At 45.5% G+C, this 13,991-nt stretch overlaps 1 protein-coding gene across 1 annotated transcript in view; it reads left to right on the top strand.

Annotated features, from left to right (window-relative positions):
- Window positions 1–13,991, top strand: part of AASS (aminoadipate-semialdehyde synthase) — a 950,357-nt gene that overhangs the window by 867,743 nt on the left and 68,623 nt on the right. The window contains exon 21 of the mRNA XM_069629092.1: window positions 3,520–3,635. Within this exon, the coding sequence (XP_069485193.1) occupies window positions 3,520–3,635 (116 nt within the window). The remainder of the gene's footprint in view (window positions 1–3,519; window positions 3,636–13,991) is intronic.

Here is a 13,991-nt window from a genome sequence, read left to right as displayed (position 1 = left end):
AAGTTTGATCTCAGATGAAATCCTTCAGGAAGTCTGAGGTGGTGTTCGTGGCTTTTGGGGGTTCCTCCCCCAGCTCTCAGGCTTCCAAGGCTCCCATTGGTTGGTTCAGGCCATTTCGGAGATGTACGTGGCCATGGGCAGACCTTTTCCTGAGGGAACTTATGCCCATGCGGTCAGAGTCAAGGCCATGGCCGCTGCGTTTCAGAGACATGCTTCTTGGGACGTCATCAGAAAGGAGTCTACTTGGGCTACTCTGGTCTTCTGTAAGAACTACTCACTGGACACCAGTTCCAGGCGCGATGCAGAGTTTGGTCAGGCGGTTCTGGAGAACCTTTTTGCTTTGACCTAGAAATGAGGCAGGTTATCACATCTCCACCCTATGTTCTTATTCGGTGGAATCAACCACAAAGATGGAGGAAAGGAGACGGGACTTATGAGTAATCAGTTACTCACCATAGTGATTGGAGTACTCATAGTCCTTAGTCCCACCCGCCTTCCCCCGCTAGTATGCCAATGACTAATATGTAATAAGCATAGCCAGGTATCTAAGCGTCCGATGTGTTTAAAGGAGACTGAGTTGAGGCACGAGAGGGATGTGCCTCGGCAGGGCGTTCCCACGCATGTGGCCGAACGCTATACTAAATTTAAAGGGGAAGCTCAATTCTTTGCTGCCAAATGTTCCAGTACCATCCCCATGTTTAGAGACGCCCACAAGCATGGAGGAAAGGGGGACAAAGGACTAGGAGTACTCTAGTCACTACAGTGAGTAGCTTTAATTTAGTTGATCAAAGCTGAAGCAAACTGGTTCACCGGTGTGTGTGACGGTGTAATAAGGCTGGATAGATGAGCACTGGTCTTGGTCTCTTAGTGTGGTGTGAATGTAGGCAGCTTGCTGCTGTGGAGGTTTATTTTGTGCGTGGTGTAAGGTGGTAAAAGGTTAGCATGCGTTTAGTTTAGAAGGGGGAGGGTGGTTGGACGAGGAGAAATCATTGGTATCTGAATGATTTGTTTTGCGTTTTAAGTATTTGGTTATGGAATCTGCTGGCAAGGTTTTTTCTTTCCTTAACGAGTTAAACTCCTGTACTCCTGGTCCAAGACTGAGTGTGCTTACCCTTTGCACGTTTGACTGTCTTGATCTGATTTAGCTTGAAAGATTCCTTGGAGACTGGTCCAAAAGGGTATTTTGGCCAAATACTTGTTCTGGTGAGTTGAATGTCGATATGTGGTATTTTTTTTATGAACTAAGCAAAAGGGGTCCTGTCTGGTTATTGTTACCGTGTGTGGGCACCTATTGGTTGAGGTTGTTTTCTGGATTAATGCCGGTTTCAGTTGTGATAGTGTTCCAATGTAGATTTAGTTGTAGAACTTGTTGGCAAGGGTTGTGGACAATCTGTTTTAGATAGAATGGTGTGAGATAATTGAGCTCAGCAAGTCCAGTTTCCCATACTCCTTGGCTGACGTGTAGTATGCAGGTCGCAAACTTGATGATGATTCTGTTCTCCCATATAACTTTGCTAGCAGGTTGTGGTGGGTTTGTGGGATGATCTCATAACTTTGGAGAAGCGGTTCCTTCAGGTCCATCTTAATGTGATTTGGCCTCTGTTGGTTGAGGTTTCTTGTGTTGGTTGCAGGTTTTCTGCTGTTTTTCTGAAGGGCAGGGGGTCTTTCTGTGTGCAAAGCTGTTTGGGCAATGAGTTTCTAGTTGAAGGTTGACACCGCTACTAGTAAACCATTGCTTTATTGAAGCCTTCTCAATGGTAAGTAGCCAATGCATTTGCTTGTGATGGATTATGGGCACATGTCGTAAAAGGTGCTGCTGACAATGCACAGTTTTGAAGTGACTCCTGTGTTTGATTGGTAGCAAGTCGAGTGTTTAGGAGGTTTGGGTGATTTATTTGCATCTTTTAAGTCTCAGAAGAATTCTAGCGTCAGTATGTTGTACTCTTTAAAGCCTACTAGCTGATATACAGTGCATTGCCGGGATTTGGTTTCCTATTTGTTAGAAATCCTTTGAGGTAGCTTCATGCTTTTCAGAAAGGCTCCATAAGAAAGGTGAAATTTAAAATTCACTATATTTTATATTTAAAAAATATTTTCTTATAAAGACTACACAAGACAATTTCTGTTGTTCTTAAAAACTCATTCTGAAACTAACTACGTGAGAACACAATGGAGGTTCCTGAGCAGAATGGTGGGTGACATGTTCATTGTAAGGCTTGTTTACGAAGAAAAATGTTTGTTTAGCTAGTTGGAGCAACGATATACAACTGATTTGGGGCACCCACTCTAGAACACGCGACATATAAATGCTTGTGGGAGAAACGTGGAGATTCCAAGTTAGTACCAGTGCACTTGATTTACTGGCCCTGTGCTTTGTTGATCGTGATACCGAATGCCAGCCTGCCCGGGAACTGCAGGCGCTTGGAACTAAACGGCATGTCTGTCAGAATTAGTGAATGCAGGGATGAATACATCGTCTCCTTTTTCCTTCCCGGTCAACAGTGTTAATTACTTTGGGCAGCAATTTATTTTTTGACACATAGCCTTATGCTATTACACAGCCTAGGTGGTTCGAGATTCCGAAGCAGCATGCTGGGTGACCCAACTTTCAGTCGAAGGTGATGTGGGTCAAGTGAGTTGAGGAATTCTGTTGGTTAGTTTACAGCTTTTCCAGTATCCACCATCGTATTGATTGAGTTGTACTCCGTAACTGTGCCCTGAAGCATATCCTGATCTGATTATTAATTTCATTAACAGAATATTTTTTGGCAGCAAGAATGGCTCGTTCACACAGCCTCTCGTGAAATAACACTTATAGCAATATTCATAAGAGTAACAGAAATGGTTGTCGCAACAATTTGGAAACTTCTGCAATGCTACCTGCCTTTGCCTTTCAGTGCCATTCACCTCTCATACCCCTCACCAAGCCACAAACCCACAAACATTTTGTATATATATGCTAATCAGCCCCAAGTAAAGGCTGCCTGGTGGCATAATCTAGTCTTGAGAGTGAGCACTAATGAAATCGCTGCCATGGATCTGTGAGTGAAAGTGTGTTGGGGCATGATGTTTTGTATCTTTTGGAGTTGACAGAAGCATCTCCTTGCAATGGGTTTAACCTGTGGTTCAAGCATGAGTTTGCCATCTATCGTGAGTCAGATAAAAGATACTCTCAACTGAAGTGCAAGACAGGTTCCTGTACATCTGGGGACTAGAGCGCAATAGCCATGTGCCACACCTTGGTAAATATATTGTACGTGGATGTGCAAAGCCTCTGTTTTTCATCACTTCAAAAACAGATTCCATTTTCAAGAGGGTAGTGTCCCACCTGCTTGGGACTGTCAGATCCATGAATGCTATTGGTTGTCTTTCAGTGTTGAAGATGTGTCAATTTAAAATGAATTTCATCCTTTGAATTCCATCCATATCTGCAGCCTAGTAAACTATAAAAATGCAAACAATGGCATATGTCCACTTTACTAATTTGAAAACTTTACCTTTATATATATATATACATAGCGAGAGCTGCAGTGTCACCTTCTTGGTATCCCTTCCGAGGGCAGTGCTGATATTCTGAAGGAGGCTGTCTACAAAAAGCTGGGGCAGGATAATGGCAATCTGGAAGCGATAGAATGGTAAGAATTGTACAAGCCAAGCATGTATTGTATGTTCAGGTGTTTTAACATTAATCTTCCCTTTTCTAAATCTGATTATTATACCATTGCATCTCTGTATCGTTTACTGGTAAAGGAGTGTTGCTTGTGCTTGTGCATGTCAGACAAAATCCTGTTATAATTAAAGGTAGTGGAGTTCGAATGAGTCGCAAGACAACCAGAGCACATTTTTAGTTTCTTTTGTGAAACTGGTATTACAAAAACAGGCACTTGGGGTTTGCAGGCTAGGTGTGACCCCTGAACTTTTTCCCTTGTCCATTGAGGGTATTCAACCTTCCCACCCAGTCTCTTCTACAAATGGTCTTTTTGCAATGCAGATTCATTATAGGCATTTGACCCCTACTCTCTAGGCTAGTGCTACTGTAGGGAGGCATAAGGACCATAGCCATCGCTAACTAACTCCCTCAGGGACTTCTTTGGTGTCGTAGCGTGGTCGTCGTATTGGCCTGGCATCCTCCCTCCAGATGACTGAACTTTTTCGTCACTCTCGATGGTCTCTGTTTCTCTTTCCCTCCGTCTCTATTCCTCTTTTCCCTCATTCTCTTGACCTTCTCTTTCACCTTCCCAACACTACTCTCCAGCTCCCTTCTGATCTCATGCTTTCCCACACTCCCATCTCTACTTTCCTCGCTCTCACTCCCCTTCTACTCATGCCTCTACTCTCCTCCCCGCTCCTACCTCTACTCTCCTTCCCACCTCCAGCCTCTACTCTCCTCCCCCTCTCGCCTCTTACTCCCTCCTTAGTTCTCCTTTCTCTCCCACTCACTCTCAACCTCATTCAGCTCTACTTTCAAAATTCTCTTCAGCTGCTGTGACTCATGAACAAACCACCACCTTGGTACCATCCTCTGAAGCCCGATCCTTTTCCTTCATTTTGTCCCAACAGGTCAATTCTCCTCCAAGTCCTCCTCCATCTGTTGCACACTCAAATCTGGTCTGTTGGGCTTCCTCCAACCTCACCCAAACACCTTTTGTTTCAGACTGTTGGCTTTTTATAACCCTCCCCCTCCAGCCTTGAAGGTTCTCTGCTCCATTGGCTACCAAAATGAGATGCTAATATCTAGCAAGGTAACAAGCTACTTCCAACTCTTCCCATATCCTCCCTTTGTGGGCTGGGTTTTCTGCCTTCTACGCCTCCTCCACCCTACTACAGCCTCCTCCACTCTACTACTCCCTCCTCCACCCTAGTTCCCCCTTCTCCACATTTTTTTCTCCAAATTCTTACTCCCTCTTCCATAACCCTACTCCCCTCTCCCACTCCCTCCTCCACTCTACTAGTCAATCCTCCATACTACTATTGCACCCCACCTTCTATTCCGCAATCCTCCTTTCACTCTTACATGTGATACTCAATGCTCTCTCACCCACATCACACGTACACTCTCAACACAGTACCACTAGCTCTCATCACCCAATATCTCCCCTCCCTTTTATTCACCACCACACTCCAGTCCACTATCCCTCCTCCCGCTAGTCTCTTGGTCTGCCACCTCCTCGGACCACACCCGACCAACTCTCAACTTTCGGTTTCCTGTAGCTCTTTCTACCCTTCTACATCTTCGTCCATTGGCTTTCTAGCCCTGGCCAATCTGGCCCTGCTTTCCCTGCCTGGGAGGTGTTAGGGTCACGGGAAGTAATATGTGATGGGTTAAGCCCCGCCCCTTTGTGTTGCACAGAGCTGCCGTGTTGCAAGCATTGCATGCCAACCTGTAGAGTGTCCCAGTTCGTAGTAGGGCACCGTGGGGCAGCAATGCCCAAGGTAAGTGATTAATTCATTTAGTGGGCACAGCTCCCTCTTAAGTCTGAGGAACATCGGTTCCACTTCAGAGCACGTCTGTGAGGGGGGAGCGGTGTGTGACATGTTTGGCGTCCACAGTGACTTTCAGCTCCTTCTGCTATCTCTCCATTTGTTGGTTCAGGGATTCTGATGCTGAAATGTTGATAGCGTGTTGAACTGATGGGTTGCGTGCTCTCTACTGGGGTCTCCATATTGCTGCCATGTTGGCTATGGGTCTAGGAAAGAGACAAGTATTTCTGGTAAGAGATCTGGGATGGTGCAAGTGGGTACTGCCTATATATAAAGTGTAACTTGCTTGTTGAGGGCACAGGAATTTGGGGCCTCATCTGCCACCGCCCCATCTGTGGTAGCACTCCCTGTGTCAGCAAAGGTTACTGTGAGGGGTCAGAAATGAGAGGCGGACAAAAATTGGGAGTGTTTTCAACATTAGACATCTTTATTAAAATACATTGGTTAGATAAAGGTCTATCTGCCACTTTCGTAAACAGTTTCCCTCCCTAGGAAACTAAAACAAACTAAAGATCAGTCTGTTTCTCGTCGTCAAAATTATATACACTGTCCTTGTGTCCAAAACATGAATCTGACCCTGAACAACTAAGAGTGTAAAGCGAATTTCTCTGTAAGTTCAGTAAAACGTGTTAAAAAACAAATAGATAAATACAACAAAATAATTATTAGATCCAGAGGGCGTTTCCGTCCCCTGGATGTCTTAGGTACGACGGCAAGTGTCTCTTTCAAATAACCACTTCTCAAGGATGGCAAAAGTGTCTTTTTCAAACCTTAGTTCCTAAAGAATGGTGAAAGTGTATCTTTTAAAATGACTTCTTATGAAGAACCTCCTGTTATGCCCCCCTGATTGAAAGCCTTTAGTAGGTTTATCAGATCTCCTGGTATACTCTCCTGCCAGGTATCTTCCAACAATGTCAACCTTTTTTTTAAATTCTCACTTCAACTTGCCTTGTCGGTCAGGACTTCTTTTCATCTGCTTTTTACAGATCACATGGTATACTCTGCCAGGTATCTGCCCACAACGTCTGTGTCCACTGTGTATTTCAAATGAATTTGGATTACCTGGTATACTCCCCTGTCAGGAATCCCTTTCTGGGGCTTGTATATCCCCTGGTATGCTTCTCTGCCAGGTATCTTTACCCCAAATATTGATTGCCTGATGTGTTTCTCTCACCAAGGCTCCTTTATAATGTTCTCACTGTCTTTTAGCATAGCAAAGTTGTATTCCTTCACTGAATATACTTTCTTGGCTTGTGGCAACCCTATGCACTTTGCTGCAGTGAAGCGTTCACCTCAGGGTGGCATTCTCCACTCTGCAGAACCTCTTTCAGCTCTTCTGCTGGCTCTGCATTTGTCCGTCTTTAAGCCTGCTGCTTGACCATGCTGTTGGCAGCTTTGCTGTAGCTGCCGGTTCCCCAGCAGTCCTCTTACAGTTCCTGCGGTGTCTTCTTTGGGATCATGCCACTCCAAAAAGCACTGCCTGCAAGCGGCAGATGGAAAACGCCTACTTTCCCCAGCACGATCCATTCCCGTGCTTCAGCTTCCTTCCATAGTTCTTGCCTTCTTATTCCTCTGTTCGGCTTCTCTCTCTCTTGCTAATGCAGACGCCATTTTTAAATGTCCCTCACAATTGGATCTCATCACAACAACTAGCCTGCACATTCAGTTTAGTGTTTTCTTTGATCCATATCAACTCGGGCTTCCTCTTGAAGCTTTATGGGCGTTGGAGGCCATAGAATTTGTAGGACTCCTAAGATTATTTTGTTTGGAATTATTAGTTAGCACAAAAACATCAGAGGGGTGTTGTGTGTGTTATGTACATATGAGGTGTAAATGGTAGTCTGTCTAGAATGTCTGGCCGGAAGGGGTTTTATAACTAGAGGGATTTGTGTAGTGACAACAGGCCATCAGGAATTTAGGAATGATAGGGTTTTCTTCATTTGGAAGGGAGGAATACTGCATCTCTCTTGATGGAGTCACCACATCTCCCCAACAGCCATCTCCTCCCATGTGATCATCCCTCATAATACCACCCCCAGGGTCAGGATTAAGTAGCGGCTGCAATCCCCTGGCCACACGGGAGGAGATTGTGGGCTGGGGTCAGTGATGACTCCACATGATTAATCACATCACTTACCTTGTCACAACAGGCACATTACATATAGAAATATTTTGGTGGGAAAAGAAGGGAAGACATTAGAAACCACAGTAATTATGGTCAAAACAGGATTCTAAATGTCAACACTGACAAAGTCACAGCATTTCTACACTTCTAGAACCTATTATTTGGAAAATAAAAATGTGCACACAGCCAATGTAGGATCTACAGAGGGGACAACATTTCTAAAACAGAAACATGCCACCAAACGAGATGAATTTAGGCTGAAAGCATCACAAGACATTACACAGGGAAAAATAGATACATTGTTACTGGAAATAGTGTAATCAGGCATTCACAATAGTAGAAGTCGAAGACATGATTTTAAAAAAAATACATAAGGGACAAGTTAAAATTCTAGTCTTTGGACTCACTGGACCCAAACCGGATGAAGGAAAAATGGGAAAAGGCATGCAAGTCCCAGTTTTACCTCACAGGGGCAGATTTGGCAGCAAACCACTCCATGGCCGACGGAGGAGACGCATGGGAAGAGCTCCAGACATGATTTCGAGAGCCAGCATCCCTGGGAGGTGTTAAGTGCTGCAGAATGTACCCCAATGAAATTGAATGGGAATTGAGGTTAAAGACTGCCTGCATAAAACTTTGACAACAACCAGGGGTACCTCCTAGGGTATCAAGATTAACCAAGTATCCAAATGTAAGTACACACATTGATGGTTCCTGAAAAGTCTATCTGTGAAGCCCCAAACAACCTGGTGAGAACAAGTCTTCTTTCCAGGTGTGGTTTACAGAATTCGAACAGCCAGGGACTGTAATCTTGGCATCTGATACACGCTGCTTTATTAGTTGGAACGCTTACTGGCATCTTTCTGTCCACTTACATTCTGCTTTTAGCTTGATGAGTGCTCTGAGGGGCTCACTGACAGACACAAAATCTTTTATGTAACATGTACAATAGCTTGGCAGTCTAAGAAATGACCATAGGTCTGTCGTGGAATTGTGTGGTTCACCGTCTGTGAGGGCACTAACCTTTTCCGGGTCTTTTCATCCCTTTGGAGGAGAATAGGTGACCAAAGAAACGAAGTGCCTGTTTCCTGAACTCGCATTTCTCCTTGTTCAGGGTGAGTTGGGCCTCCTCGAGGGCCATTCACACTCTCATGAGGGTGTTATTATGTTGCTCTTGGGTTTGTCCGAACGCTAAAATGTCATCACTGTAGTTCAGACATTTGGGTATATGTTTAATGACGTTATGGATCTCAGCTTGAAAAATGACTGCCGCAGACAGACGCCAAAGCTGAGACGCTTATATCTGTAAAACTTCAGATGAGTGGCAAAGGTGGTGATGTGTCGGGACACCTTTTGGAGTTCCAGTTGATGGTATGCCTTGTTGAGGTCTAGTTTGGACAATATTGTTGCCCCGTTAAGGAGGTGTACCGTGTCGGTGATGCATGGGGCTTGATGGCTTTCTAGGAGGAGGCTTCCTTGGGCCGCCACATGTCCACGCATATGTGGATGTCTGTCGAGTCTTTCTTGGCTACCGTCACTATGGGGACACCCATGGTGTGAGACCCTCAGCAGGCTCACTGTCTGCATCTAGCAATTTCGTTAGTTCTTCTTCCACTTGCCTCTGTATGTTTATGGGGATTCCCCGATAATGTTGTGTGACTGGGGTGACTTTGGCGTCAATGTGCAGTTCAGTCTGGCGCCCTTTCAGCTTTATCAACCCTCTGAAAAGTGTGGGGAATACTTGCTCGATGTTTGCAGTAGTGTCTAGGTATTTGTGTACCAGGAGTCTGTAGAGGACGTGGATGAGGCCCATGTCGATTGCAGCCTTGTAACTTAGAATGCACTCCCGCTCAGTGGCGGCTTCTAGAACGTGCATGGGGATTTCCTTGGATTGTCCTTTATAGCTACACAACGCAGTGAAGTAGCCTTTGCATGGCAGGGGCGCCTTTTAGCCATAGGGGTAGATCCGTGCTTTTGCGGGTCGCAAACGTGGGACGTTTGGTATGCTGTTATATATTTCCTCACTTATTCACGGTTGCCCACATGTCTATCAGGAACTCAGCAGCCTTCTTGTTTATGTGTTTGATCAGTGTCAGACTGTGTTCTTTTGCAATTGGGTTGCCTAACGCATTTAGGTATCCTTTCCTTTGTGGTTCTTCCTGTGTCCTCTCGTGTCTTCTAGGGTATTCCTCCGAGGATGCACTAGAAACGCTGTCTGATTGTAAGTGTTCGACCAAATATCTGACATATCTTCTGGGTCTCTCTCTTGGTCTAGAGGTGGGTGGCTTGCTGTCTCTCCAGTCTCCTGATGTCCGTTCTCGACTTCTCTCTGACTTTTCTTCCTTGTGCCTGCGTTCAGGGGGTTCCATATGCCTAGGTGATCGCTCGGGGCGGACTCTGTGGTCTTTGTTCCCTGTCCTGTGATGGTTTCCTGCACCTTCCTTCTCCCCGCATCTGGCTATGGTATATGCAGCACACTGCTTTATTCGTGGTTGTCTCCACCACTGGCTGCACACTGCTGACCCCTGGCCGGGCATTGTCCTTCGTGCGGGTATTCACAGCCGCACCGATAGCAGCACAGCTCCGCATTCCATTTCAAGGGGCCTTCTAGCTTGTTGACGCTCTCGTGATCTTTATTTCATCTCATCTAGTCCTTCAACTTGTGACACCAGGGCAGCATCTAAGCGAGCTAAACACTGTATTTCTTCTGGGTTGTGTGGTTTTTGTAGCAGTCGCTTTCTAAAATCTGCACTCTCACACCCCACGATAATTTGTGAGCGCAGGCTCTCTTCGTTTGATTAATTATTGAAGTCGCAGTACTTCATTCTAAGTCTTAACACATCACAAAAGCATCCATGGTCTCACCTTTTGTTTGTTTGGTTGTATGGAAGATGTGTCTCTCGTAGTCCATGTTTGTGTGTCGAGTAAAGTAGTCTGAGTGCTGATTTTAGGCTTGAGTAGGTGTCAGTGGCACTTGTGGGAAGCTCCTCTACGATGTCCCTGACGTTTGAGCCGATCGAGAAGGTCAGTAAGCTGTTTTTTTTTTTCATCATCTATTGGGCCAATGGCCTTTAAGCATACCTCGAAGTCCCTTATCCATCTCTTCCAGCACGGGCCTAATGTGCTGGAGTCTGTATGGTCAGGCAATTGGAGGGTAGCTGTGTGATGAGTCTTTCATGCATTCTGGCGGGTAGTGCTTGAGCGGGTGTCATCGGGACCGTTAGTGAGTCATCCTTTGACATTTTGACTGTCTGTGTCTTACAAGGCTATGCGTTGTGCAGTAATAGCCCTTTGCAGACTAACCTTGTTTTATGACTGGATGGTGGAATATTTCTGTGATATTCCTCTTTCTTGTGGTTGATCGTTGTTTCTGGACTGGTTGTAGTTGATGCCATGTGCTTTAGTAGACTGGAAGTTCCTGCGTGTGATCTCCACGCTGTGCCTTCACGCGGCTCATGCGCCGTGTGCGGTTGCAGCACTGTCTCCCTTTTTTGCCCTTCACTGACATAGCTGTGCGCCACATGCGCTTGTCTTATTTGGGGCCTGGAACCTGGGGTTGCGGTTGCCGTGACCGCAGTATGTTTTATTGGCCGGGTTTTTGTGCTCCGACTTGCTTTGCCCGCTGTAAGCGGGAGGTGCGCTCAACCGCTCAGAAATGTTCTGATAGCGGGGAGCCTTTATGCTCCTACCCAATTGGGAAACATTGCCATTGGCAGGAGCTGTACTTGACAGCCCGGAGTTGCTGGAGGGGCACACTACCCACCGGTGGGGAGCTGACTTGCTCCGACCCGCTTGGGAAAGACATTGCCGTTGGCAGGAGATGTACTCGACCGCCCGAGTTTCTGGAGAAGGCGGGGGCCACACTACCCACTGGCGGGGAGCCAGCCCGCTTCTTCCCGTTGGTGGGAAAGTTTTTCCGCCTGCTGCTGGATGGGGGCGCCGCTGCTAGAGTGGCTTTCTCGATCTATGCCACGAGCGCGGGGTGTACGAACGTTCCGGGTTCGTATGCGCCTCATAGCCAGTGTATTTGTTTTCAGCTTTGGAATGTTGTGTACAGCCCCGTTCTTGGAGGGGACTATGACTTAATGACCCATTACAATATCATGTCCTAAATAGTGTACCTTTTCCGTACACAATTGTAATTTATGTTTTGAGGCCATGAGACTTTATTAGCCAGCACAGTCAATAACACCCATGTGTCTATTTCACAAGCTTCATATGACAGTAATGCTAACCTTAAGTCATCCACATACTGCACTAGCATTGCCTTTACACGGAAACCTGATGTCATCCAAATATTTAATTAACTATTGATAAAATAAGGTAGGGGATTCAGTGTATCCCTGGGGAAGCCAGATCCAAACGTACTGGATTGCCCTATGGGAAAAGCAAATATGGACTGCAATGACTTAACAGGAGATGGGCACGTTATGAAGCAGGTGCGAAGAATGAAACTGTTGGGGGGGGGGGGGGTGGCTTGCTTTATGGCTATTGTGACGAATTGTGGGAATCCATCACTTCTCCCCAGGGAAGGGGAGGCTTTCCCTGTAAGGGTAGGGAGGTGAGGCTGCTCTGCAATACCGTCTGTAGGGGTAGAGGCAAGTGGGACTCCAGTTCTTAGGATGCACTCCCTAAGTAATATACCACTAAACTACTAATAAAAAAAATCCAATGAAGAAAGATATGAAGAACTAACCAAAATATGTTACTGTCATCGGCATACTTGTGCCTATGAAGGAAAACCTAAGTTTACTGAGACGAAGAAAACCTCTGGAAAACAACTGTGCATTAACCAAACGGAGCGGAACGACTATGAAATTGCGCTGGCGAAGTTGCACGGCAACATAATAAAAGATAGAGGCGGAGACATTGTGCGGGAGCGGACCCCTGATCTGTTTGCAGAGGTACACTGAAGGAAGCATGGACGTGCAGCGTTCAATGCCAAAAAGGAGTCCAAGTGCAGCTTCCGATGTGCGGCATTGGAAAGGAGAAGAGAGATGAAAAATGGAGGTGGACGTAAGGCATCCTGTTCCTGAGCAAGAGATAAGTGGTGGTGTGACCGCAATCAAGTCGTGGTGGACTTGTGGGCCAGTAAACCACGCTGATAACACTCTGAACTGGACGAAAAAAGAAAGAACAGAGAAAACTGTATGTGAGACCACAGAAGTTACGAGAAGCCAACGTGACAAGCGAAAGAGAGGGTCCCAGCCTGTTTGGAATCCCAGTGAAGTTATCCCAGAACAATCCAGATAATGGGGAAATTGGGAGACTCTGGAGGGGGACCGTCGATTTATTACTGGAAGGCTCATACTAGTCCCAGTCGAGATAAAGAGTGGACATTGAATAAGGAAAAAACCTTAAATCTAAATGAAGAAAGAGGAATACACTTATCCCATGAAAGGAAAGGGACAAACACAACTAGAATAAGACAAGAGAACCAGAAGGACAGAAAGAGTAATTGAGGGAAAGACTGTTGAAACCACAAAGAACCCAGTATCTGAACTGTGTGACTTAATAAAAGTAGGATACTTTAGTGAACTGAACTTGGCGAAGAACCCGATACCAGGAGAAGGGAGTCCTTATCCTGTGCTTTTGTATAGTAATAGTGGTAGGGTTAGGATAGGTTTGTTTGCACAGTGGACTGATCTTGATTTGGACTCTCACTGACGAGGTAGGGAACACCCTTATCACTGGGAAAGACAGGGGTTTTCACTTTTCATTTATTAAATATCAGCAGTGAGATGGAAAATCAGAGTCTGTGTTGTTCTGACCCGCCACACTGTGTAAATGTCAACCCCTTAAAATGATTCATCGGGAGTGCAGCATGCAAACAAAAGCAGCCATTAAACACGGTGCATCGCTATTGGGCTTCAGCAAGGTTGCAAATATTCAAGTTATGGAAAATTACTTTTTTAAGAAGCTGTTGCTTCTCCCAACATCTGCTTCAAACTATGCGCTGCATTCAGAGTTGGGTCTTAGTTTTTGGGAGGATGAGTTGTGCCTAGAACCAGCTCTGCACTGGCTACGTACATGGTCAAATCCCGGGGCAGCACTAACACAGAATATTAAAGAACTGATAGCAAATAATGGTGTCCTTAGAATTACCTGGTTTCAGTACATCAAAAAAAGCCTAGCTGAAATCAATGAACTTTTGCCCTCATCAGGTATTGGGGACAAGACTTTGCAGAAAAATGTTAAGGCATGTTTAATCGCCCCAGTTAAGGATACACGTGATTCTAAGAACTTTCAATTAATTTTCATCATAGATATGGTGTTATTTGCACACCACACACTTTACACAATATTTTCCATGATAGATGGCTAATTACTAGAGCATGTTTCTATTGTTTACTGCTAAAAGCCATCACTGCAATGTGGCAAGGAC

This window comes from Ambystoma mexicanum, chromosome 12 (assembly GCF_040938575.1).
Source record: "Ambystoma mexicanum isolate Mex_15411 chromosome 12, UKY_AmexF1_1, whole genome shotgun sequence".
NCBI lineage: Eukaryota > Metazoa > Chordata > Amphibia > Caudata > Ambystomatidae > Ambystoma > Ambystoma mexicanum.
The sequence above is the reverse complement of the archived record's forward strand: the minus strand, read 5'-3'. Positions and strand labels throughout refer to the sequence as shown.